Raw genomic sequence first — 27049 nt, forward strand, 5'->3', positions numbered from 1 at the left:
TAAGTAATGGGAGGTGATACACCAGCCATAGCAATACTCTGCTCAGCGGGAACTCATCCTTAGTTGTATTCCATTGTCAATAATGCTTTGATCTCTCTCACTTCCCCCACCCCTTTTGGCCTAAGTGGAAGGAAGGAATGTTTTACTTTTTATGTGCATCTTTGTTTTTTTGCCTAAGTGTGTGTGTGTATGTGTGTGTGTGTGTGTGTGTGTATGCCTGTAAGTCAGAAAAACAAAAGGCTTTAACATTTCTCAGATGTGTCTCAGCATAAAGATGTTAAGGGAGTGCCATTTTTACAGGTCAGCACTGAAAACCTTTGCACAGGGATCTGAATTTCTGTTTGAAGGCAAAATTATCCATTGCTGAGCATATCCAGCTTGTATGGCAGGATCTGGGAAGGTTGAGTGTTTTTCAAGGCACCAAAATGAACTAAAAATTTGCCCAGTGCTGAAGTTTGATGCATACAGATCATCACTTCTAAGAGAACTATTTTTAAGTTTGTATGTGACAAATACAGCCTGAATGGAGATTTAATGAGGTTGGACAGCTGTGACAATCCAGGCAGTGAAAAAGCTTCATTAGCTTGCTGTGAGGTATCCAGAGAGTGAGCTAATAGTCCCGTGATTGACAATACAGTCTTAAAGTAAGCCTGGGAACCTGGGAGGGCTCATTTGAAAGGAGTCAGTTAGCACTAAGAGATGCATGTTGGGTGGCCACCTTATTCTGTTGAAACAGAATCAATTATCTATTTCTCAGCCTTCCATAAGTATTAAATTCAAGAAAAATATAAACACCAAATGGACGGATGGATGTTGTCTAAGTTGCAAAATGGAATCATTATAACCTTCTTTGCAGCTAAGAGGAAAAGTGTGGGTACCTAACAATGCATAAATATAGTATTATTGTATGCTTAATAGAGAGAGCCCTGTGGCATTGTGTGTGGCATTCTCACTACTCCCTGCCAAAGGGATCTTAATTTAAGATATAAGATGATGAAGATAAGACTTTACTCTTCCTATATATCCTTGTGCCATGAGTCATGATCACACCTTTTTATAATGGTAGGTAAAACTGTGCATTTTAATCAGTGGGTGAGTCACTAAAATGTTTAATTGCTTGGTAGAAATTTAATGCTGGAAAGAAAGGCAACAGATGAAATAAAATTTACTACTTTATTTATTGCCTGTTTCAGATCTCTTTTGTTAATTTAACAGGGAATGAAAAAGAAAATACAGAGGTCATTCACACAATCAAAAACTGTGTTCCACCCCAGTTTAAGAGCTATGTGTGCTCCCAATTTTCGGTTGTGTGGAACCAAGATAGGAGGAAAACCTGGGTAGAAGTGATTGTGTGGAAGCAAGGTAGGAGGAAAAGCTACCCAGGTTTTTCTCCTACCTTGCTTCCACACAACCGAAAATTGGGAGCGCACACAGCGGAACACCGTTTTCGATTATGCAAATGACCTCATCAGATGACTCTCCTTTCTACCTCAGAATAGTTGCATTTGCTTATTACAGTCTACATTATCTTACATTTCAAGCCAACTAGCTTGAACTTCAAGAGCTGTTGGACCCTAGCATCTGCTCATCATAAGTTTCTTGCCTCTGAATTTGGGAGTTCCATTTAACTGTCATTATTAATAGCCATTAATAGATCTTACGAACATGAATGTTACCATCATGTTACCATCATGTAGCTTGTGGATATATGCTGTATACAAACATCCTATTGTCTATCTTTCTTGAAAATTCTCAATTACAGAAGATTAATAGAGTTAAAATATATTAGAGGTGAGGCAGCCATGTTCTCTGTTATTTTACTTCCCCCTTTTCCATGGATCAAAGTAGCCAAAAGCAGCACTATGTTCTAATTAAAGTCCCGCTAGTAAAGAGGCTTATCTGTTTGTATTTTTAATGTTTTTTCCATGCAATGTATTCATGGTCTCATGTATTTTACATTTAATAATCAAATTTATGATGATCATTCCAGGTTTCAGTTCTAAAGAAGACTTGATCCCAAAACCTTTGGAGCCAGTTTCCCAGGGGAACCCAAGTATGTGACTCAGAACAAACTTAATTGTCCAATTAATTAAGCAGACTGTGATGGAAATAGCTATCACCTAGCTAGTGTTTCCCCTCAGCGTATGGTAATCACTGTTCTGGTGCCTTTGAATATGGATATTTTATTCTTAGCTCCAGTAATTGCTAATTCTGTTCTCCACAAATACTCTAATCCTTCTTTAAAGCTATCTGTGCCAACATTGACCAACATTGTTTAGCAATATATTCCATGAACACATCAAATAAATCTGAATGGGCAGTCTGTTTTCTGTGAAGTGGAGGTGGCACCTTTCAAAGTGATTCTAATATATTTAGCAGGGGGAGAGCAACAGGCCCTCTCCATCCCCAGCACAGCATCCCTCCAGTGGCTGCTGTTGGTGTCTACCAGGATGGAGCCATCATTGTGTGTGTGTGTGTGTGTGTGTGTGTGTGTGTGTGTGTGGTTTCAAAGAATTGGAAATCTTCAACCATTATTAAACAAAAACTTTTTTTGTTATTGTTTAGCCCTCAAAACCAAACCCATTCGTTGCCATTTAGGCTCATCTAAATATTGATCCTTTCCCAGTAAATGAGTATTTTCTCAGTAGCTTAAAGAGAAATAAAGATAGGTTATGAGTGCCTGCAGGTTAATAAAGAACAGTTTGCTTGTGTGTAAAATTAAAGAGATTAAGTTATTCTAACAGTGAGTTTCATGAGCCAAAATGATAAGGTCAGTGAGAACACATTTAAGAGACTGCAATCAAGTTTTTAAATATTTTGGCTGTAGGGACAGCTCTGAAAACCACAACAGATATTATCATTCTTCGAATTACTTCCACTTCAAGCAAAATAGTAATTCCAAGATGAATTGGAATTCATTGATGTCAATGTCCTGACATTTTTGTTCTAGTCTTAATTAAAGGACACCTGTTTTTAAAATGATTGCTGCAAAAAGACGACTGCAGGATTTCCTTAATGAAGAATCCAACTACAATGTACAGTAGGATATAGGCAGGAAAAAGATACTTTGAAAGTGTGAGAAATCTGTTTCATGTGGTAAAAATGTTTCTGGACTGTACCACTTCAGATTATAGGTGTGGATTAACATGCCAATCTTTCCTTGTATAAAAACATCTGACTGACATAATGAAGAATGTTCCATCAGCCTTGTAACAATGTATATGCAGTTTCACAAAAGGGGTCTTGTGCAAACACAGAAAATTGTGCAAATGCAGCTGCATGATTGATGGCCATCAATGGCATTGATCCACAGAGTGACTGAGAGTCGGACATGACTTAACGGATAGATAGAGAGATCGATGGCCATTATTTTCAGTGGCCATTGATTGTGCGTTTGCATAAATTCTCACATTTGCACCATAACACTTGTGCAACTTCATGTACATTCTGGTGCAAGACTGATGAAACATTGTGCAATATGTCAGCCACTTGGTCCATACAACGCTAGAAGCGAGGAAAAAGAGTTGCAAGCCTTGTATGACCAAGCAAGGAGAGAGGGAGAGAAACACACAGTGTCCCGCCTGAATTCTGTAACGGTACTGTTCAGGAACAGTTTTGCCATGTTATGCTGAGCAGTATGTCAAATCTTGAAAATATATAGGCATTGTCATTAAAAACAATTTCAAATATTAGATAAACATTAACATTGTTAATAATATTTTTAACAGATCTTTGATTTTTTAGAAGCTTCCTGCTTTTCAGGCTTTTCTGTTTTCAGAAACACACACACACAGACACACACATGAGGCGGCTTATAACAAAATAATGTTTTAAAATACCTTGAGGCGAGTCTCATGATCAGTGAGACTCGCTGGAAGGGGCTTTGCGAGGAGAGCGGGCTTAGCCTATTGCAGCACATGGCCGCTATTTTAGCACACGGCCACCCAAAAGTGGGCTAGGCTCCCTTAGCCCGCTTTTGGGAGATTGTGAGAATCGCCTCCTTGAAAAACCTCAATCCTAATATTATCAAATATCCATACAAAAAAGAGCAGAAAAATAATTCAAATCATATTTCCAGTCCAACACACAGCCCAATGTATTCAAACATCCCCTCAAGTAAACTCCTGAAACTTTGTTGAGTTGAGCTGCCCTCTCAATATTTCTATGATTTCATGTTGATTTGTTGTCTAATATCTTCTACTGCAAGGGAAAAGAGCTGCACAACTTGTTTCAGGCTATGGAAATACTAGATTTCCCAGTCTGTTGGTGTCTCACTGCAGAACCCAAATTCCTTCCCAAGAGAAGTAAATTCTTGCCATGTAGGATTATTGGTATCTACTTCAAGCGACATGGTGATGTCCTTGATCAAACAGATATAATCACCTGTTTGCTCTGATATGATGGCCAAGGGATGTAAGGTGGTGTTTGCAGGAGAAAGTGACATACAGGGGAAAGGCTCACAGTTCTGTTTTTATTTATTTTTTAGATTGCAAAGTTGACTTATCCTTCTTGATTGATGGAAGCTGGAGCATTGGCAAGCGCCGCTTTCAGATCCAAAAACAGTTCCTCAAAGATGTAGCTGAAGCCCTGGATGTTGGTATTTCTGGCCCTCTCATGGGCATCATTCAATATGGGTAAAAAACGTTATTTTCAACCTATCTGAATTGTATAACATTTGCCGCCACATCTGTATATGATGCAAGAACAAACGTTTGGAGCTATGTTTTGTGTTTTGTTTTTAACTAGAACTGAGATACACGAAGGAACATATAGCAAGAACCCATGGAAACACAGACATAGAATGTTGTTGGATTACCAGCTGTTCTTCAGACCTGCTTGACCTTGCACACATGTGTGCTTAGAAGATTTTCCAGCAGGTCTGCCAACACACGATCACAAAACATGATAATGTAGCATATTACAAATTCATCTTTACACCACAGACAAGAAACATGGACACAAATATCTTGATTTGAAACTCTGACTTCAGACCACACTGGCAGGAGAAGTCATCTTAGTTTTTAACATTTATTTGTTTATTTAAAATATTTATATCCCGCCCTTTCAGTATGATACTGCTTGGGGCGTCTCACTAAGATGATAAAACAGGGGGAAAAAACAGTTAAAAATTATATAGCTTAAAAACTTAATGGAACAGATAAAGAATAAAAACTAAAAAGCTTCTCTAAACAAATGGGGGTCCAAGTGTTTCTTAAAAGCCCAGAGGGTGGCAATATCTTTGAAACAATCTACACTCATGAAATAGTCTGTGTGACTATCTGGGGAATTATGCCTCTCTTCCTGGGTGCGAATACGTACCTAGGAACATATCTACTAAGGCTCACTGGGCCCTCTTCCATCCTTCGTGATCTGCACAGTACACCACTCCATTACTAACAATGCAACACTGGTCTCTCCCTTAAATGCACTTAGCCATCCTGTTCACAGCCAGAGGAACCTATGGGAAGAGGACATAGGCTGTTGTGAGCAGGGGCGTAGCAAGGTTGGAGGGGGCCCAGAGACAAGATTTTAAAATGGGCCCCTCGCTGATATACACACACAAACACACTTCACAATCTAGTTTTTTTTTTAACTCTCTGCTCCTGCCGATCTCCAAGAGACTCAACATAATTCGTAGGGGGTGCAACATGGGGGGCCCCTCAAGGCAGTGGGGCCCCAAGACAACTGCCTCCCCTTGCCTAATGGTAGTTATGCCCCTGGTTGTGAGTAATGGTCAGAGTACTTCAGTGGACATTGTGGCTAGCTGGAGAAGTGGGGGAAGAGGGCTCACCTGTCCCTTCTCTTACTGGCAATTATTGCTGGGGGGGCTGGGCAAGATGGATCACATCTGTTGTTTAATAGCATGCTTTTATTCAAACAAGAGCTCTGATGTCCAGTTACAAAAAACAAACATAAAGGGTGTAGGTGAAAAGGAAATTAATAATCAAGTATTAACACTACATTTTCTAATTAGGAAATCATTTCTGCACATTATTCTTTTATCTCTGGAAATGGAATGGGCAAATGTATATGTGTATTCATCTCTCTCTCTCTCTCTCTCTCTCACACACACACACACACACACACACACACACACACACCCCTTTTCACACACAGTTTTGTATAAATCCACACACAGAAGTCACTCATGTTAGTAATTTTCCATTTGAAAACAGTCACATATAAATTGGTCCTTGATTCCTACCATTCATTTGTTTGTATGAACTTCCTTTTGGGGGTGGGTGGGAATGCAAGGGAAGACTGCTAAATTGAAGAGTTGTTTTCCCCCCCCGTGTGTGTGTATGTGTGTGTTACAAATAGTGATGACCCTTCTACCGAATTTAACTTGAAGACCTACTCAAACTCCAAGGATCTGAAAAATGCTATCAACAAAATACAACAGAAAGGGGGATTATCCAATGTTGGTATGTAGCCTGCACGATGCATTCACAGCTAATCAGCTTAAGAATCAGAAGACAGGCACACTGGCATGCTAGATATTCCAGGCAGATTCAGGTCAAGATCTCAAGCCAGCTGCAGTCACTCTGGGCTGGGGGGCTCCTGCTCTGGAATGGGATTTTCTCGTCCAGAAAATCAAAAGCTAGTGTCTGAAGCACATCTGAATCAAACACATTTTCTGTACATTTAACAGCTGAAATGAAGCCATAGGACATTGTAGCATGGGGTTCCCAATAGACAATAAATACCAAATGCCTTAATTTCATGGAAGAAAGTAAGTACAGCTGTTAATATGGAATAATCTGTCTCCTCTTCCATGCAACTCAGAGGTTAGGGAGGCATTTGTTCCAATCCAGCACAGAAGATAACCACAGCTTCCATTGTAGGTCCAGGAACTGTATATGGAAGCTAAATATGAAGGCATATCAATGTACATCTGCATTGCCAGACACACTTGGGATGCATTCAGCCCAACAAGGTTTTTATGGAACAGCACATTTGTTTTCATGGAAGCACAAGCATGTGACTCCCAACCCCATCTTAGGCTTTGTGCATGTTGTTGCTTACAAGAAGATCTGGGGCCCCTGATATTTTTAGCTGTATGCTTAGGTTGCTGGCTGTTGCTCCTTTTTTCCATTTTACAGATTCTGCTGTTCTTACTGTGTAAAAATATATGACCAGTGAGCATTGCACTCTCTTATGATGTAACATCTTCACCTTTAGTAGGTAAATTATAATAACTGGACCACGTTTCCTGGTGTCCCGCCCCCCTTTCTATTTTGTTCATAGGGAGTGCACTTTCTTTTGTTAATAAAAACTTCTTTGAGGATTCCAATGGAAATAGAGGTGGTGCACCCAATGTTGCCATAGTGATGGTGGATGGCTGGCCCACTGATAAGGTGGAAGAGGCCTCTAGGCTGGCAAGAGAATCTGGCATCAACATTTTCTTTATCACCATTGAAGGACCAGATGAAAATGAAAAGCAGAACGTTGTTGAACCCAACTTTGTGGATAAGGTAATGGAGATTAGAACAGAAGCAAGATACAGGCTTTGGTGCTAGAAGTGTTTTCACACCACTAAAGGATGGGATTAGTATGAGAGTGTCAATGTAAGAGTGCAACATCCTTAACAGATCAAATGCATGTGAGAATGAGCACATATCCCACTTCCCACTACCTCCAGGAGCTTTCCCAGACAGCAGGCTTTACCACGGGTTTTCTGCTAAGCTTCACTGAGAGTTCAAAGTTGCCCCCCAAAACGGATGCAAAAAGTAGGGTTTTTTTTTACTCTAGATATAAATTGAACTACACTCTAGCACACACACCCTCCCAAAGTTAGATACACCGCACTGTCAAACCGGCCCCCACAGGTTCCGTGCACATCCCTAATACATCATTCTATGCCCATGTAAGAAATTGTATGTGGGAGAACATTTAGGCCCCTTAAAATATATATATCTAGGGGAACATCTATGTAATATTAAACATAAAAAACTAGGTTCCCCACTAGTGGGTTTTTGTTTGGGGAAAAGTTCATTCTTTAGCAACCATACAATTTTGGGCAGTTGAGGGCTAATGAGCCTCTTCTTGTTGGCACTTCAGTGGATGCTCCCAAGTTTTCTGTGGTTTTAAGGGCTCTGTGGGCGCCAGGAGTCAAAATCTATTTGACGACACTTTATGCTACTATAGCCACAGTACAGAAACACTATTGGAGCTGGATGGGGGGATAGAGTTATATGTGAATTGTAAAGCATCTGCTTTGTATGCAGATTCAGTCGCTGGCATCTCCAGGTAGGGCTTGGAAATATCCCCTATCTGGAACCTGGAGAGCCACTGACAATCAGACCATATGGATCTAGATGGACTTGTAGATCTAGTGGTCTGGCTTTGTAGAAGGAAACTTTGTATATTATGTAAACTATGATGCAACTGAACTCTTCAATGGATTAGTATAACACAAAGCATGAAGATGAAAGTAAGTCACAATCAAGTGACTTCAGAACCAGGGATGTGAAAGAACCTTGGTTTGTGCAGTGGTTCAAAGCCGAACTGGTTTGGCGGGTCAAGTCCGGCACTGGGGCAGGGGGGAGGAGCACCTTCTAAAAGTGAGGACAGCAGGTCCTTACCTGCTCCACAACCACTCCACACAGCTTCCTGCTTCAGCGCTGTGCCCCCCATCAGCCCACATGCAGCGGAAGCGCTATCCCATCCATCCACATGTGGTGGCAGCCTAGTGACGGCACACTCATAGCTACCATGCACATGGGCTGATGGGGAAGCACCACCACACAAGGGCTGGGATAAGGGGTGCACAATGCCACAGTAGGAAGCTGTGTGGAGCAGCGGTGGAGCAGATAAGGAGCTGCTGCCTTAACTTTTAGAAGGTGCTGCTTGCCCCCACCCCCCTTCGACCTGCCAAACCGGTTCAGCAGACCCACTGAAGTGGTTTGGCTTCAAACTTGTGCACAGACCTTGGTTTGTACACATGTCTATTCAGAACCTGCATCAATGTGTATTTAGATCATGTTTACTGAACACAGTGTGCTGTTGCTCCTGTTTTCCTCCAAGACACATGAAAGTTTTGGATACACTTCAGTTAGAGCTGACTTTCAGAGGCTATGTAGTATAGATTTGGTACCCATTACAGAATTCAATGGAGCATTGCTAATCTGGCATGCAACTCTGCCTAGAAGCCTGGCAAATGAGCTCAACTTCAGGAAGCAGAGTGGACTTTGGGAACTGTCCTTCAGAAAACAACTTTTTTTCCCCTGGACACTCCTCCTGATAATTTTGTGCATTTTCCACTGTCTCCCTGCCATAAAATACATTTCCTAAGAGCTTCAAAGCATTTTAATGCCTTCAAGCTGGGCAGCCTCCAGCCTAAATTTGACTGGCTGATAGTCTTGATTTTAAGTTCTGAATGGGGCAGAGCCACAGAGAGCCTCTGTGCGCTTGCCAGATTGGAAAAGGAGCAAGGCAAGAAGTCAAAGTTCACATCCAGTGATTTATGGTAGCCACATCTTAGAATATAGCAAGAGTTGCAGGAAAGATGAGCATAAATACATGCACTGGATCCTAAACCTATTCTCACGACAGGCCCAGTCCAATAGTAGCTTTGCAATGAGGAAGTTACATTACATAAGTGGATGTTATGACATGATTACTTTCTATACTATTTCCCCCTGATCTAGGGCCAGGTGCTGCTTACTTAGTAAACAACCATTCATCTCATTCCCTCCATAGGATTTGTTCACACAAGTTACTGAAGCAATTTGGGAACAGACCTTCCTAAATTGTCCCATGAAATTTGTGGTTTCATATGAAGCCACTTTATATTATGTCAGATCAATGCTCAAACTGGCAGCAGCTTTACAAGATCACAGCCTTACATAGGAAGCAGCTATCTGGAGTCAGACCATAGGTCCATCTAGCTCAGTATTGTCTACAAACTGGCAGTGGCTTCTCCAAAGATGCAGGCAGGAATCTCTCTCAGCCCTATCTTGGAGATGCCAGGGAGGGAACTTGGAACCTTCTGCTCTTCCCAGAGCAGCCTCACCCCCTGAGGGGAATATCTCCCAGTGCTCACACAAGATGTCTCCCATTCAAATGCAAACAAGGTGAACCCTGCTTAGCTAAGGGGACAAGTCATTCTTTCTACCACAAGACCAGCTCTCCTTGCTTCCATTCCCTGCCCCATTACCCAAGAAAAAAATAACATCATTTTTAAAAAGCTGGATATGCCAGGGTTTCCATCAGAGCCCTGGTATGTATAATGCACAGCATGCTCTACCACTGAGTGTCATGCTCTGAGACCTAATAAGAGGTAAGATTTGGAATGACAGCAGTACCACAAAACTAAGCTTCTTAAAAGGTTGACTGCTCCTCGTTCTCATTAGCATGATAAACGTTTGTCATAAGGTCAAAGCAGGGCTTATGGTAATCTTAAAACATCACTATAAATTATGGTGCAAATGGTGTTTTCTTTTTTTGTTCACATCTCTTGTTCAGGCCGTATGCAGAACTAATGGATACTATTCTATCAGTGTTCCTAGCTGGTTTAGCCTTCACAAAACAGTGCAGCCATTAGTGAAACGGGTCTGTGATTCTGATCGCCTGGTATGCAGCAAAACCTGCCTAAATTCAGCAGACATTGGGTTTGTCATTGACGGATCCAGCAGCGTCGGCACTGGCAATTTCCGCACAATCCTCCAATTTGTAGCCAACATTAGCAAGGAATTTGAGATTTCAGATACAGACACTCGTGTTGGAGCTGTTCAGTACACCTATGAACAGAAGCTGGAGTTTAGCTTTGACAAGCATAGCAGCAAACAAGACGTGCTGAATGCTATCAAGCGAATCAACTATTGGAGCGGGGGGACCAGCACTGGAGCAGCCATCAACTATGCTTTTGAACAGCTCTTCAGTAAATCCAAAGCCAACAAAAGGAAGATAATGATTCTGATTACCGATGGCAGATCTTATGACGATGTCAGAGGACCTGCAACAGCAGCTCATCAAAATGGTGAACCGCTTTGTCTTGTAAACGTCTATTTAAAAAGCGCCAACCACTGCCTCTGTTTGGATGTGGATTCTATAAAGGAAATACACTGCATGCAGACATACTCTGTTGCATGATTCCTCGTTCCCCACCCCTGAATGTTGAGACAGAAAAATGAGTCATTAAAAGACTCATTGGAAAGACAGTGGGCAAACAGCTATGCCACTCTGTTTGAACTGAGCCTCTTCTGGATGGCAACTAGATTGCCTTGTGAAACACTCCCAAACATACCAAATTTGCCCAGCATAAATGACTTAAGTTTGCTATTCCTCTGTGTACTACCAACCTCCTTCCTCCCATTTTTTACCAATCCATTTTCTGCCAGCAACTAATTATGCCACCATAATTATTCCTTATGACTGACTGGTTGCAAGAGAGAGTAGTTCTGCAGTGGGAATGGCACAGAAGCAGCTTGTCACAACACTTGCAGGGAAGAAAATCAACCCACATTGCTGCCCTTGAATAGATACCAATAACCTTTTGCTTGTGTGTATTAGGGGCCATCTTAAAGATTAAGTTGAATGCAAGATTGCTTGTGGAATAAGTCACTTATCCATTATGTGTTTTTCCTCACTTCAGGAGTCATAGCCTATTCAATAGGAATTGCATGGGCTGCGCAAGATGAACTGGAAGCCATTGCAACAGACCCCGATAAAGAGCACTCCTTCTTTGTGGATGAATTTGACAGCCTTTACAGATTCGTTCCTAGGATCATCCAGAATATCTGCACAGAGTTTAATTCACAACCACGGAACTGATTTGGTCAGCATATTGCATTCAGCGTTGCATCACTGACTGTCCCACAAGGTAACACAAGATGTGCCAGGCATGAAGCTGAGAGAGATTTCAATTCTGTCTTCTGTGCACAGCAAGTAAGGGTATAGACAAATGCATTTCTTTCTGTCTCTTCTGCAGGTTTCAAAATGGATTTGACAGAGAGATAGCTACAGTCCTCTCTAGATAAACTCAGTGGGATGAAACCCATGGCTTGACACCTGTTTCCACACACAGAACTCCTCTTCTCCTTAAGTCTGTAAGCCAGCTATAGTGGATTTAAAAATCTTGGGGCGTGTGTGTTGGAGATGACCTTTGTTGGGAAATGTCCTTCCCCCGTGATGGAGAAGAGAGCAAGTGCCTAACCTGCAGGTGGCTTTCAAGTATTCTTCAATATCTTTTATTCAAAGATTAAGCATTTCTCAGGCATGCAGGTCTGAGACCAGGAGTTTTTGCATAAGCAATACAATATAGTATTACAACAAATATATATTTCGTAATGGCTTGCACACTTCAGGATCCCACACACGTCCCTTCTGTGTGTGCTTGGCAGGTGCATCCTTCCTGCCAGCTGCAGCTCTTGCAAGAGAGCATCCATGCATGAGGAGAATGCTGCCCATAGCACTTTGAATCCCAGTCTTTAATTGGAATTGCTGCTAGCAAAAATGCATGGAAAGGAAGGAAGCAAAACACAATGATTATAAAAAGCAGGCCTGCTGATAAACAGGAGGCAGAAATCCAGATCCAAAATAAAATTCAGCAGCAACATAGGACTGCATCAGCTGCATGTCTGCATAAGATTGTTGTCTTGCCTGGGTCTTCATAGTACTTTGACTTAGTTGTGTATCTCCATACTGGCAGATTAGAAATGTTCTAAGAATAATGCTGGGCAAATTGATGCTTTGGAAAATTTAACAATATGTTCCTGGCTGCTGTTCCAAAAGGGGAGCCGTCCTGCAGCCTGGAACCAAAGGGTGAGGCAGTAGAAACATATTGTTCCTACCATTGTCCCCATGAGCCAGAATTTTACTATTTGGTATCAGTATTTAAATAAGGAAGGCCTAATCTGACGGTGTTTCTCAAGCTGTTGCAAATATAAGGAACCCTATTAATATGAGATTGATTGGGATAGCATTTTTGTTTTTGTTTCAAATTACCTCTAATCTTAGTGTCCAGTTATATTAGCACTCACTCTGAATCATGAATAGTTTTATCAGCTCTTTGGTCTCCAACAGAAGCCAAATAGGGTTCTCTCTTAGGAGCAATGCTAGGAACATGGTCAAAAGTATCTAGTCTGCCTTATGAGGATGACTTGAGCTGAGCCACTACCTTCTGGTTTTTTCTATTCATGCAAGGCACATACGCAAATGAGTCACTTCTGATAACAAGTAAAATATACAGCTCAAAAATCAGCTGTGAAGCATAGTATATTATTGGAACCAACAGAGATGCCAGTCTCTGTATGGGTCAAGACAGAATTAACCTTCATGTATACAGCAAAAACCAAGGTATACCTTAGATGCAGTAAATATGCAACATAAGCCACCCTTACCTTATAGCTGCATCCATGCAAATGTAATTAGTATTCTGAAAAAAGGCACTGATACAACAGCTTGAAATTATCTGTGTTTATTATAAACACAGAGAAAGTGAGAGTGAGTCAGAACTACTTTCTGCAGGACATTTTGGAAAGGACTGCAACCCCCAAGTTTCAATATGGATTTTTAAATATGGGACTGAAGGGCAGTCAAATCTCTACTTGTCAAACTAGGAAAAACTGTTATCCAATTAAGAGCAGAGTGGCATGCTTAAGCAACAGAGGGCTGAAAATGGTGACCCAACATCGACCTTTCCCCCTCCCTCCCCTGTAATATCTACAACTTTCTCTCCCAACCTCCTCCACTTAATTGGGGAGGGGAGGGAAATGCTCAAGGGGGTGTATAGCATCAAGCCATGAGGAAAATTATATTGCATGCAACAAAGGCATAAGTACTTGACCTATTTCCTAATATGTTAGTTTGCCATTTATGTCCTTGGAAATCATACCATAAGGTCTTAAGGGCACATTCTCCCAGTTTTTCCACTTCCCTGTTGACATTGCTAACCATTCAGTTTGGGGGAAATGCCCCAATATCCACACAGCATTAGCCTTAACTATAAACATTCAGGCCATGTACTAAACTGTTTTTTGCAATGTTTTTGTTGACAAAACAGGTCTTTCTACAGTTCCTTTTAAAGTCTCTCCCCCCCCCATGTACTTGTATATTTGAAACGAAGGAAAAAAGTTCATTTTCTAAAATCTACCTTAACGAGCTTTCCGTAATAAAAATGCTGTACTTCTTGCAATAAAAGTTACCAAAAAGGAGGAATTACTTCCAGAGGGGTAGCTGTGTGGTTGTTTGCTGCTAACAGACTCAGAGTTTTCTGGCATCTTAAAAACTAACACATTTGTTTTTGTGAACTACAGTCTACTTCACCTACTGCATAAGATGTAACCCTCCACAGGCAGGTCTATGTATACACAAGCATACCGGGGAATTAAATGGCAAATTCAAGAGGCATGTAAAGGTCTTATACTGCATGGGAGATGGCAGTCGTAAACCCCAAAGACAACCACAGGGCTCTGTGGTCACCAGGAGTCGACACCGACTTGACAACACACTTTACTTTATAAAGGTAAAGTTCGGCCGTGGAGTCGGTGTCGTCTCCTGGTGACCAAAAGCCATGTGGTTTTCTTTGGTAGAGTACAGAAGGGGTTGACCACACCAATTTGCTGCTGTGAATTGGTTTTAAGCCCCAAGAGGCCTATACTTGGGTTTTAAAAGTAGTGCATGGTGATAATTCACAGCAGCAACTGGTGACAGTTGCTAATTCATTCAGCCATGGTTTGTAATGCGAATGAGTAGGGGCCTGCCACCCTCTGCTGCTCCTCTTCGTCTGAGGGGAGGAGAAACATCCAGTTGGTGGTTTGCAACAGTAACCACCATTTGATGCAAACCATGAATCTGAAGCTTCTCCTCTCCTCTCACATTATTTATTTATTTGGTTTCTATATCGCCCTTCCAAGAATGGCTCAGGGCAGTTTTGGGATCACATGCCCAAAGCTCATGACTGCTCATTTTCATTATATGTTATAATTCTATGTTGCTGCAGTTTACCAAGCCAAACTGTTAACATCTAAAAGATACTTCTCTCTTTGGAATGCACATCTGAAACCAAAGCTTGCATCCAAGTTATTTCATTGGCTGCATGGGTAGGTTTTCTTGCTACCTAGGAACATGATCAGATGAAGTTGCCTTATACTACATCAGACCATTTTTAATTTGCATTTATATCCCACTGTTTCTCCAAGAAGCCCAGCCAGGACACTGCACATGGTTATGTTTGTCCTCACAACAACCCTGCAAGATAGGTTAGGTTGAGAGAGAAGTGACTGTCCCCGAGTCCCCCATGTCTACTTGAATTGGCAACAGTGGTCTAGAGTCCCAGGCAGAAGTCTTTTCCACCATGTCTACCTAAAATCCTTTTAAACAGAGAGGCCAAGATTGAACCTGGGACCTTCTGCATTCAAATTATGCATTTCCAAAAGGTGAATGGGACCCTGCAGGCTGAAGTTACCAACAGCTGTGAATCTACACACATCCACAAGTATGACAAGGAAGTTGTAGGTTTCATCCATACTAAAAAAAAATGAAGGGGAAAGTGGGAGAGACTTTAGACACACTTCTCTTTCATATGTCAATTTATTTCTATGAAGAATCTGGCGGTGGGGGGGATCTATCTAGCTTTCACTACAGCAGGCATTAAAGAAAATCCATACAAGTTTTTTATGCTCAACTCAAATATGAAGAGTTTATATTAATTGCACCTTATAAATAGCCTGGAATATTCCAATTGCTGCAGCAGCTTTATAAATCTGCAGTATGGAACAGCAAACGGGGGCATTTTCATAAGATCTGCTGATGACTTCAGTAAGTTGTAAGCACTGTTTAGTCTACTTCTTCAACGAAGTTCAAAACAATAGAATTATCTGCTTCTACGTTACTTCATGGAGTTCTACACCTGCGAATCACAGACAAAAACATGTTGTTCATAAGTTTGTAGGGCAAGCAGTGACACAAAGATTTGTTTTATTATCCTATGACTTGACTTTGAGAATCTTGCAATGCACACACCCCCCCGCAAAAAAAACCACACAAGAATGTTGAAAAATAGTATTTATTAGCACCCAATTTACATAAATACATAGTACAAAGGACATTTATTTGCTGCTGTAATATTTAGTAAAGCTGCTCTGTATAGTGTTACTTCAGGATGGTCCAATTGATTTTACTCAACTTAGAATGCAGGTACTGTACACAGAAATCTCTTTGTTCAACAGCTATCCAGTGTCACTGCCTTCATTACTATTCAATACTGCCTCATTAAAATTATGTGTTAACAGAAAATAATTTGTATACATTAGACAAACATTTTCTCTATCCTATTAGATTCAAAATGTTCCACAGTTTTTCTGCTGTTTACTTTTAAAGGAGGTCTATTTTAAGAACACACCCTCCAGTGATTTCTCTGGCGGGGGGTGGATGTCTTTCCTATCTGCTGTGAAGAAAAATTGCAAACGTTTATATAAGTTTCTTCAAACACACAGCTCTAAAAGTTAATCTGGTATTCATTTTTAAAATTTGGGGATTAAACAATGGATTCTCAGAATAAAGGTGACAGCTCTTGAGCATCATTCAGCACTGAAGATACCTTTTGCAGCCTAAAGTATACCATCAATACTGCTTTACTTATTCATGCCATCTCTCCCCAACGTGATAAAAGCATCTGCAACAGTGATTTATACTGGGATAACTTATTCTGGTCAAAATGTAAACAATATATCACATCACAACTGACGTTTCCATATTGTGATCCTGAAACATAACACAAGTATGACAAACTGCCTTATTCAGCTAGATATTTTACACCAGAGTTACCTTTCCATAACAATTGAAAAGGCTACTCTTGTTTACTCAAAAAGGGTACTTTCACATGTTTGATTGCTCAATCTCCACCATGCCTCACCACAAGATTTCCCAGTTGATCTGGGCCAAGACAGCAATACTCCACAACTAAATAAAGTAACCTAGTGGACCAGTATACATGATATTTCCTGGCAAAATCAACTATAGCAACTATTTTCAGTGACGCTGTTATCTATTTATTCGAAAGGCCAGGACACACTTCACGTTGCGTCCAATCTGTGCAAGCATTTCATAATGCACGGTCTTTCAGCACTCTTTCCACTGGCTGCTATTTCCCACAAACTGAAAGTTTCAAATGATCATATGAACCAGACTACAATATGATGAGGCACAACATAACCCATTGGAACAGAAACTTTTGATTAATAATTCAGTTGTAGAAGAATCTATTTCTATTTTAAGTAAATATTCTTTTTTTTTTAAAGGATTTAAAAACCCTTTTCCAAAAAGTATTTTTTGTTCAGTTCAACTGTGTTGGAAGCAGAAGCAAAACATAGCTGATCAGGAATAACGAAAATATGTTTATTGTTTTCAAGCTATCAACAGCTGTCTTGATTTTAAAGAGGGGAATGGGGCTTAAAAATACAAGTAGTACAAATAAAACTAGTTATTTAAATTCAAATCTTCTCTCCACATTGTTTGCAGCCACACTGTAAGAATACCATAGCAAAATATGGCCTTGCCTGTTTGCCAAGCTCTAATATGGAGGTACATGATAAATAGAACTTATTAATAGGTGGCAAAAACCAAATGAGCCTATTAAAAAGCATTTTAGCCCAAGGAAAAGACGACACCAGGAATCTCTGAGGTGGCACAACATTTTTGGTGTAAAAACAGGGGAGTCAGGCTTGGATATTTCAAACTCCACATTGCTCCAGGTTGAAATCAATAAAAACTGTGCAATTTTACTGAAACGAGACAGTAAGATACTCCAGAAATGGCATATGTCCCTTTCAGTTCAGCGGTAGTGATTTTGTTAAATCTGACACACATTAATTTACTGAGAAATAGGGCTATCTGTATGCTGTCCAGCTTGTGGGGCTTCGGGAAACCACTGACTGTAGAACAGGAGACCCTTTCAGCTGAGCTGCCTATTATAAGAGGTTAATATGTTTTGTCTGATTTCAAAAACTGCCCTTTCCTATAGTGGCACAGATACAGTGGCACCAAAATCTGCATGTATCATAAACACCTGACTATTACAGGAAATATTTTGGAAGGCATCAACCCAGAAGTCAATTTACATTACACACACTCATTCCAAAGGGTGAAGGGGGAAAATTGTTGAAAGTCTGAAGCCTACCATTATCCCTTATGTAATATCTTTGCTTGGTTTTTATTAAGTTAGCCATACAGGCAATGGATGTATTTGAGTTGGCAAAACATTATTTCCCTTTCTTAAAAAAATCCCTACAAACCCAGCTGTGTAACTCCTCTACACTTAATACTGGTGCTGAGACAAACATTTTGCAAGACTCTGAGCAAGTAATTCAAACGGAATAACTATATGCAAGAAATTAGAATTAGAAGCTGCTGTTGAGAAAAAAGCCTATAGAATCACAAACTACTTTCACAGATATTTGAATCCTAGCGGTGGTCTTATGCATTTCTCGGCTCAAACATTATTTTGTAAAGTAATCTGGTAGGAAGAGGAGGAAACAGCACTAGATCCTACACGAACCCCAATTATAGCATATGTTAATGACATCTGGTAAACTGTGTAAGGTTCAAGTGTCTTTAAGTACCAAATATTAGTGTATTAAAGAAATACAATGTCTCCTAAAAACCTAATATTGATATGAAGAACCTATACTGAGAGTTCTCAACATGAGTACTCACATATTTAGATAGCTCTGCTTTGGTTAAAAAGATATCAGGGTCCATAAATATATAGCAGTTGCAAATGGCACAGTACTCTTCAGCCTGTTCCACTTCACATGAAGCTACCTTATACCAAGTCAGACCATTAGTCCATTAGCCCAGCATCCACTGCTTGCTCTCCAGAGTCTCTCCATGGCTTAGGCAGATAAATCTTTCCCAAATTTGCTTAACAAGACCTTAATTATAAATGCTGGGAATTTAACTTGTAACCACACACACACACACACACACACAGAGCATGTGCTTTAACACTGACCTATGTCTCTTTTTAGAATGCCTATGAAAAAGCCACATTTGAATGCTTCCCCCATATTTAAACTCCCTGCCTATGGCCAAGAAAAGTTCTATCCTACCCTGACCTTCTTCTCGATTTCTAATATGCAGGCCATTTCTTTCCATGGAGCAACACAGAATAATTCAATCCTCTCCTGCATTCTGAAAGGCAACAGTACAAGGAGGGCTGTGCTATATACTTCGTTTCTAAGTGTGTAGATTGGCTCTTAAACCCCAACATTTTTTCAAGACTGTCAAGATTTTCAAGTTTTCACAGGTGAGGCTTCAATTGGCTTTTCTTTGAATTGCTCTATTACATGGATTTAAGATCTACAGTCCACGGAGGACTATTCAACTGTGGCACTCCAGCTGTTTTTGGACTACAGTTCCCAGCATTCCCAGCCACAGTGGGCAATAGTCAGGGATGATGGGAGTTGTAGGCCAACATTTGAGCTGGTCTTGTGAGATATGGTCTTGTGGTAGCAAGCCTGACTTGTCCCCTTAGCTAAGCAGGGTCCACCTTGGTTGCATATGAATGGGAGGCTTGATGTGTGAGCACTACAGGATATTCCCCTTATGGGAACAGCACAAGGTTCCAGATTCCCTCCCTGATAGGGCTGAGAGAGATTCCTGCCTGAACCTTGGAGAAACTGCTGCCAGTCTGTGTAGTCAATACTGAACTAGATGGACCTATGGGCTGACTCAGTATATGGCAGCTTCCTATGTTTCTATTTGCAGAACAACCAAATTTGAGTAGCTACAGCATATGTGCAATGTTGATCCTATGTCACAGGCTCCTGATGTGGAACAACCCTGGAGCAATCTGTATCCTGGACTATGCAAACAGTGCTGTCCTTAGTCTGCAACTTGAAGCTAGTGGAATGAGTGAACGAATGCACCTGACAGGAGAAAGGAGATAAAGGGGAGATGTACAAGCAGTCTTCAAATATCTAAAGGGCTGCCACACAGAAGCAGCAGACATTTTCTGTTGCTCTTAAGGGAAGGACTGGACCCAATGGGTTGAAATAACAAAGAAGTAGATTTAGGCTCAATGTTAGGAGGAGTTTTGTTTTTGTTTTTTAAACTGTGTAAGAGCTGTTTGGCAATGGAAGAGTCTATCCTGGGCACTAGTGCGCTCTCTCTCACTGCAGGTTTCCAGAACAGGCCATTTGTCAGGTATGCTGTAGGAGTTTCCCACACTAAGCAGGGGACTGAACTAGAAGACTTCCAAGGTCCCTTCCAATTCTAACACTATTATTCTGTCACACCTCTTAAGAAGAGCTCAAAACTACAGTGACTCATATTGCACCTAAGAATGGCTATAGTTAATGTCATATGCAATATATCCCTTGCTCTCCATCAGAGGAATTTGTTTGCACTTCAAAGATACAGAAGACACACACACAAATAGGAGCACTATCTATGCAACTGTGATGCTACTCCATGTGCAAAGCTGAGTGAATAAAGTTTCTCCTAAGGGTGAGTTCACACATAGATGTTCATCACTTAATCACGACAGCATCAAGTGATGATGGGTATGTGTCCAGCAACCTCTCACAGATCAAAGCGCACAGGCAAATGTTTTACAGCACTGAATATCAAACCACAATATTTTCCAATGAAGGCAGTTCACTAGTTTAGCTGCTGATTTTTTAAAAAGAATGTGGGCAGAAGGTCAATGAGCCTGCTCCAAATGCTTGTAAATGCCCAGGAAAGTGCAAACACGCACTGGCAAATAAATGGAACAAGTACATCAAAAGTTAATTAAGGGGTCTTTTTCAGCTCTGAGCAAAGATGGCATCTTAAAGAACTTGAATACTTGTGCACAGTACAACGCAGTCTATAGTACGCAAGCAGGAGACAGACACACAGTCTGGAGAAGAGCACAAATACAGAGCCCACAACCGTGTGGTAAGGCTACATTTTGTTTGTCAAAAGGCACCTCAGCCTCTAGCTATTTGCCTGTTTTAAAAGTCACTTCACTTGGATCAAGAACTTACTAAGCAGAATGGTGCATCTTTCAATCCATATTTGAATAGCAACTTTTTTTTACATTCATAATTTAATCAGAATGAGAATCTTAAAAACAAGCATGCTAGTTTATTAATTCTATGTACAGCATTTTAAACATCAGCAACTATGTATTATATTGCTTAAGCAAAAAGCACAATACCAATACCTTTTATCCTTTGTACTCACAAAGTCTGGAGAATTTTTTATACTAAAACATTAAAATTAACCCTAGATTCTTCCCTTAGACGCATTTATTACACAGTTTACAATCTATAGCTATATATATCTATATATAGAGATAGATATGTACACACATAATATACACAACTTCATCGTTTGTTTTTTTTCCAAATAAACCTATATTCTTTTTTTTTTAAATGACACCAAGAGAACAAGGGGCACATACACAGAATTCACATATAGTTTCTTTTAATGCAGTCTGACTTCCACTTTTGAGGTGTTCTTGTAATTTTAGACTTAAGAGTGCAATCCTAGGCATGCTTACTCAGAAGTAAACAACACTAAGTTCAATGAGACATTCTCCTAAGCATGCATAGGACTGCAGTACAGGAGTCATATTTTCATTTAAGAGAAATATATAGCATATCCGTAGCAACAGTAACACCTACTAACAGGTACTTCTCACTTTGTAAAAAACACTGAATGCAGAATTCAGCCTCTTCAAATCAACAAGAGACAACCATTGATTGTACTACAATATAGTGGTAAATATTCTTGTGTTAAGGTTTTATTCTGCTCCAAGAGTACCGCATAGTTGACTACCCTCCTGCAGGCTGTTCTGTTTCCAGATAAAAACTTCGCAAAGTCTCTAAGGAGAAGATGTTCCGTTTGAGAACACACACAAGAACTTCAGTAAACATCTGGATTCTTGGCCTTGTCGCATGAATATAATTAGCAACTTATACAGTTCCAACCAAATACATACAAGTTTTAATTTAAGGCTGTCTTGTGTTTAATATAAAATTAAAGCTACTGCCCAACAGCCGAATGAAGGGGGCTGCTTCGGGGGGCTGCAGGGCTGTGTCAGGAGCCTCACACAATCCCACCCCCGACCCCGGATCTCCCTGCATGCCCACTTTTGCGGCAAAGATCTTAGAATTCGGTGTACTCCCCACACTCTGGAAGAGCTCTGCAAGACCAGAAACACCTGACTGACCCACCCAGAGCATGAGGAGCACTTCAAACTCTAAGGATTCTTGTACAACAGTGAACATGCAGGGAGAGTGGGGGAGGTGCATGCCACAGTCCCTCAAAGTGCACCAACTTTGTTAGTCAAAACTGATCTTTACAAGCCATTTTGGTTTTCAATTAGTTATGAAACTACATTTCGCATTCTGCGAGTCACATTTTAATGGATATTCTTTCAGATGAAATCAAATAAATGAGCAGAAGGTTATCGAGGCAAAGTAGAAATAAAGTAGAAATAAACAAAGTAGAAATTTCCTTACACAAAGAAATAAAGATGCAGTAGATCCCCATAAGGATATCACATGCTAAAGAGCAGGTCCTTGCAAGCTTGTAACCATATTACTACATCATATTATTTGATATGTAACAGTTGCCAAATAACTAAAGATGCTGACAAGCACAGAATCTGTATCACTATCCTGTTTCCACCAACGTTACTGGTCCATTTGGGTTCTCCAACTTACCTGTCAAGCAAGTGAAGGAGCAGGACTGCAGCATGCTTGCTGAAGCTCAGCCAAGCAGCCTCACAAAACCAGGGGGCTGAACAGAATGAGGTGTTGCTCCAACAACAACTAAGCACCAGCTAAGCAGATGTATAGCTGCCTCACCCCTTCCAGGAGCATCAGCAGGGCCCTGAACCAAAACATGCACTGGTTCTTTTGCTTCTTCCTGCCAGGTAGTGCTCATACATGAGGGACCACATGCTGCCAAACATGCAATACAGTTCCTGGTCTGGGCTTCTACTAAGACTCATCCTTCTCTCTGCTTTTGTGGTATAGGGGGTAACTGCAGAGGACGCAAGCTGGAGTGTGTTATCAGTCAGGGCACATCAGGCGTCTTATCCTGCAGTTTCCCTCCAAGTCATGTAGTTTCCAAGAGGATGGCCTCAGGGTGTTCATTAAGACCCCGACTTCCCATGGTCCCTACACATCCAAGAAGGTCTTTCCAAGTTCTGACTCTGGGCTGGCTTAGCAGTCCAACCAGACAGATGAAGAGTGTAGGCCACATCAGAGTAATGAAGACTCTCAGTAATTTGTCCAAACACATTCACAAATGCCACTGTGTGAGAAGGCCAGTAATAGTAACTTGAAGTCAGTTTGCAGCCTAACATGCATCATATTCTAGAAGGCCAAACTTGATAGCATCATATCTGAACATACCAGGATCCCATATAGCCAAATATCATGTATCTAAATATATCAGGTTTGAGGGCTACACAGTTCTTCAAAGACTGAGTCATATGAGCAATTTGCAGGATATGATTCATGTGTTCCCCACATTACTGCACTAATGAATCCAGGACAATATTCCATATTGAACTAGTACAGTCTACTTTTAAAGAGATGGTCAAAATGACAAGGTTTTATGCTCAACTTTTAAAATTGTGGCAGAGAAGGTATTTCAGACTGCACTATCATGAGTGAATAAACAATTCTAAAGGTAACTGGAGACGCAGTGATGTTCATTCTGCCAAGGGAAGTAAACAAGTAGAGACGTTTTCCATGACATTGGTTAAAACATGAAGTTGCCTTATACGGACAGAGTCAGACCCTTGGTCAATCTACCTCAGTGCTATGTTGACCGAAAGTGGCTGTTCAGGGTTTCAGAGGATCCCCCCACCCCACGCCCAAGCCCTCCCTGAACTTTTCTGCACATCAAGCTACCACTGCATACAGTCTCTCTCCTCCCCAGTTCCTGCAGGAAGGGTGGACTATATCAGATCAACCATGCAACAATGCATAGCTGCTGAAATCAGCAACAGAAAACACTGACTTGGTCAAAGAAATTTTCTTTCATAAGTTTCTTCTATAACTTACAACTAGGATGGAAAGGAATGGTCCTTCCGGCTGGTGTTTCTTTGGAGAGCTGTTTGCTTTCTTTCCAGAGCACTTTTATGGAACACATCATAACTGAAGACAAGAAGGATGATGAAAGTGATGGTGATTGTGATTGTATTTGCAAAATGCAAATGCTTGCATTTTGTCTGAAGAACCTTAAAATCCTTTAGCTATTTGAAAGGATATACTCTACTACACAGTGGAAAGAAATGTATGCCATATCATAAAAAGAATGAGACTTGAACAAGCACAACTGATCACCTGCTCAATCCCTGAAGGTCAGCATAGCAATGTTTTGTTGAATCTCAGTAACTTGGAGAGATAGCATGCCAATATCCCTCTTCCAAGTAAGCAAACAAGAGCATGATCAATCTTGGTAAATGTAATACTCTCAACCATCTGTAAGAGCTGCTCTACTATCTAAATGCCTTGTGGTTACGGATCTGTGTGTCTCGAAGGACAATGATGACAGGGAAATTAAATACATGGTGTGCAGTCCAACTAAACCTAAAGCTATTGTCTGTGCATAATGGCATAGTTACTAATGGAGGTTTGAGGCAAGATAGCCCTTTCTGGTCTGTTTTCAATTCCCTGATTTCAGAAGACAACATACTTCAGAGTGCAGCAGGATTTCTCCCAGCCCTTTCAACTCTATTTTAGAGTAAGGTACTCACACAGCACCTAAACACTTTTAGAATGAGCTGGACAAATTGAAGCAGAGTGACCATTACAGAGTGACCAAACACTACGTAAGGTGGTGCTTGCAAATATCTCTGGACAAGTGGCTGTTAATCTTCATCACTGCATTGTGGGCTGTCCTCTTCATCTGACTGGGTCAGAAAGCTTGTCTTTCAGGGGTTGTCTTCAATATGTACTTCTTAAAACAATAATTGGTAATGTGATAGATGAATTCAGTACTTGCCAGTGTCTTTATCTGCTTGGCAAATATGTCCTGTTGTATAATGGAACAAAAACCACACACTTATGACCCCCTTTTTCTATTTACAGACTTGCAAGGCCTGCTCTTTGATATATTGTGCACTTGTGGAATCAGTTTCATCACCTTTATCTTTATTTCTCTGAATAAAGGCTATTTATTTTGCTTCAGTAACCTTCCGCACATCTGTGATACCTAAAATCAAAAAGTATAAATTAAAATGTGACTTGGTTATGAAGCTACATATTCAAAATGCCAAACAGATCACTGGCTTTAATTTGGCACTAAACAAGAAACATTTCATTTTTAAAAAATGAAAATATGGGTGCTTGTATATGTATGTATCATTCTGGTACTGTGTGTCACCCAATGACTGTTACAAAGCCAAGAATCCAGATGTTTATGGTGTGGTTTTTTTTAAGCCTTACTACCTTTCCCTTAAAGATCCTGTAATGGTTTTCTCTGGCCACAGAGTGCACAGGAAGAGGAAATCCAAGGCTTACAAATAAATTTGCGGCAGCCTTAACCATTTAAAAACGTTATCTTCATGAATTTCAGGTTTCTTCTAAAAAATCAATTCTACCACAGATTGCTAATCAGGAAAACCTCTTTAATAAAGCCATGATGATAGGGTTGACTACCTTTCCATCCACCTTTTGTTGGCATAACCTTGCACACAGTTAACAACTACAGTGTCAAAACATTTTTGGGATGCTGGAATTTGCACAGATTTGAAAGACAAGACATCTTTATGTTCTTTGTTTCTCTGGATGGACAGACACTAAATCTATTTTTACACACATGCACACACAGACTGACCCCCTAGTGGCATAGTAGCCGCTTCCCACAGTTATGGCGTTTATGAATTAAGCAGTCACATGGACGAACTGCACACTTTCCCATCAAATCAGCATCCCATCAAGAGGGGGAAGATCAGGCAGGAAAGAAGTTCCAGACTAGGCCCCACTCACATGGTTGATTAATTCAGTCACACTCCCTAGCAAGGTGGAACTGCACCACAGGGAAGCAGCGCTGATGCTGTCCATCTCAGTGTGTGAATGAGAGTGTCTGGGGTAGTGGTGAGCTCTGCATGAACAGAAAAGACTCAGCATTTGAAACAAGTCACATTCCAGACAGACAAGATGTTCCTCAAATTATATGAAGCTGAAGTAAAGGCTAATGTGGTTCCAGCCACTTACTAACACATTCCTTCAAAGGCTTAAATAAAACATACATTTTCTGCATTATATATAGATATATATGATTTTAATACAACATACTTAGGGCAATGTATTACTGCACCAATATTTTTAAATATTTGATGTTTTACACCCAATTTATCTAATGTTAACAGCCAGCAGGTTTAATTAAATAAAATAATTTTTTTTGTACATCATCCAGCTGTTAATACCAAAAAGGAAGAAGATGGAATGATATTCTTTTGGTGGTTTCCAACACTTGGGGCTAATTTGCTGAAATATGTGGATAAAATTCTTCAACTGAGAAAAAGTCAGAGAAGTTTTTACCTATCCACAACTTCTAGAACATGACATATCTGCATTGCCTATATTGTTAATAGAGAGCACTGGGGATCTCTGTTTTGTCCAAGGCCTGCCTGGACAAATACTGACACCTTCAAAAATAAAAATGGTTCTTTTGTAGACCATTTGAAAGAGAGTTCCCCAGGTCTCAGCATTAGCTGAGCTTATATAACCCATACAACCCTTTAATTTAGAAAAGAGCACTCTGCAAAACAAAACAAAACAAAAAACCCCTAAACCATTGTAGCATTCACTGAATTAAAGGGCAGGGAAAAGGCTCTTGCCCATGTCTTTTGTACAGCTTGTTATATATACACAGCAGCTAGAAGGCAAGGGAAGCATTGCGTCATACAAAGACTTTAGCAAGCGCATCTGCTCCTGCGCTGGCAATATAACATTTGGAGGGGTGGAATGCCACATCATGAATGGATTCATCATATTTTTTGCGATGAGCTGTAAACTCTTGAATGCAGGTCTTGCTTTCAAGGTTCCATAAACGTATTGAACAGTCGTGGCCTAAGTTAGAAAAGGGGAAAGAA

The 27049-nt window shown here is 40.5% G+C and overlaps 2 protein-coding genes across 9 annotated transcripts in view; one reads left to right on the forward strand and one right to left on the reverse strand.

The window, feature by feature from the left end:
- The window catches only part of VIT (vitrin), an 83705-nt gene extending 69536 nt beyond the window's left edge, over window positions 1-14169 (forward strand). For all 3 annotated transcript variants that reach the window (XM_053303155.1, XM_053303162.1, XM_053303156.1), the window contains 7 exons: window positions 1991-2053; window positions 4487-4634; window positions 6322-6425; window positions 7249-7475; window positions 10468-10981; window positions 11597-11824; window positions 11933-14169. In XM_053303155.1, coding sequence (XP_053159130.1) covers window positions 1991-2053; window positions 4487-4634; window positions 6322-6425; window positions 7249-7475; window positions 10468-10981; window positions 11597-11775 — 1235 coding nt within the window. In that variant the 3' untranslated portion in view covers window positions 11776-11824; window positions 11933-14169. The remainder of the gene's footprint in view (window positions 1-1990; window positions 2054-4486; window positions 4635-6321; window positions 6426-7248; window positions 7476-10467; window positions 10982-11596; window positions 11825-11932) is intronic.
- Window positions 14170-15448: 1279 nt separating this feature from the next.
- Window positions 15449-27049, reverse strand: part of STRN (striatin) — a 79956-nt gene continuing 68355 nt past the window's right edge. For 3 of the 6 annotated variants that reach the window (XM_053303176.1, XM_053303214.1, XM_053303194.1), the window contains one exon: window positions 15994-27026. In XM_053303176.1, the coding sequence (XP_053159151.1) occupies window positions 26857-27026 (170 nt within the window). In that variant the 3' untranslated portion in view covers window positions 15994-26856. Of the gene's footprint in view, window positions 15854-15993; window positions 27027-27049 lie in introns of those variants that run through there. The other 3 variants (XR_008317831.1, XR_008317832.1, XM_053303205.1) reach the window with 3 other exon arrangements.

This window comes from Hemicordylus capensis, chromosome 1 (assembly GCF_027244095.1).
Source record: "Hemicordylus capensis ecotype Gifberg chromosome 1, rHemCap1.1.pri, whole genome shotgun sequence".
Classification (NCBI taxonomy): Eukaryota; Metazoa; Chordata; class Lepidosauria; order Squamata; family Cordylidae; genus Hemicordylus; species Hemicordylus capensis.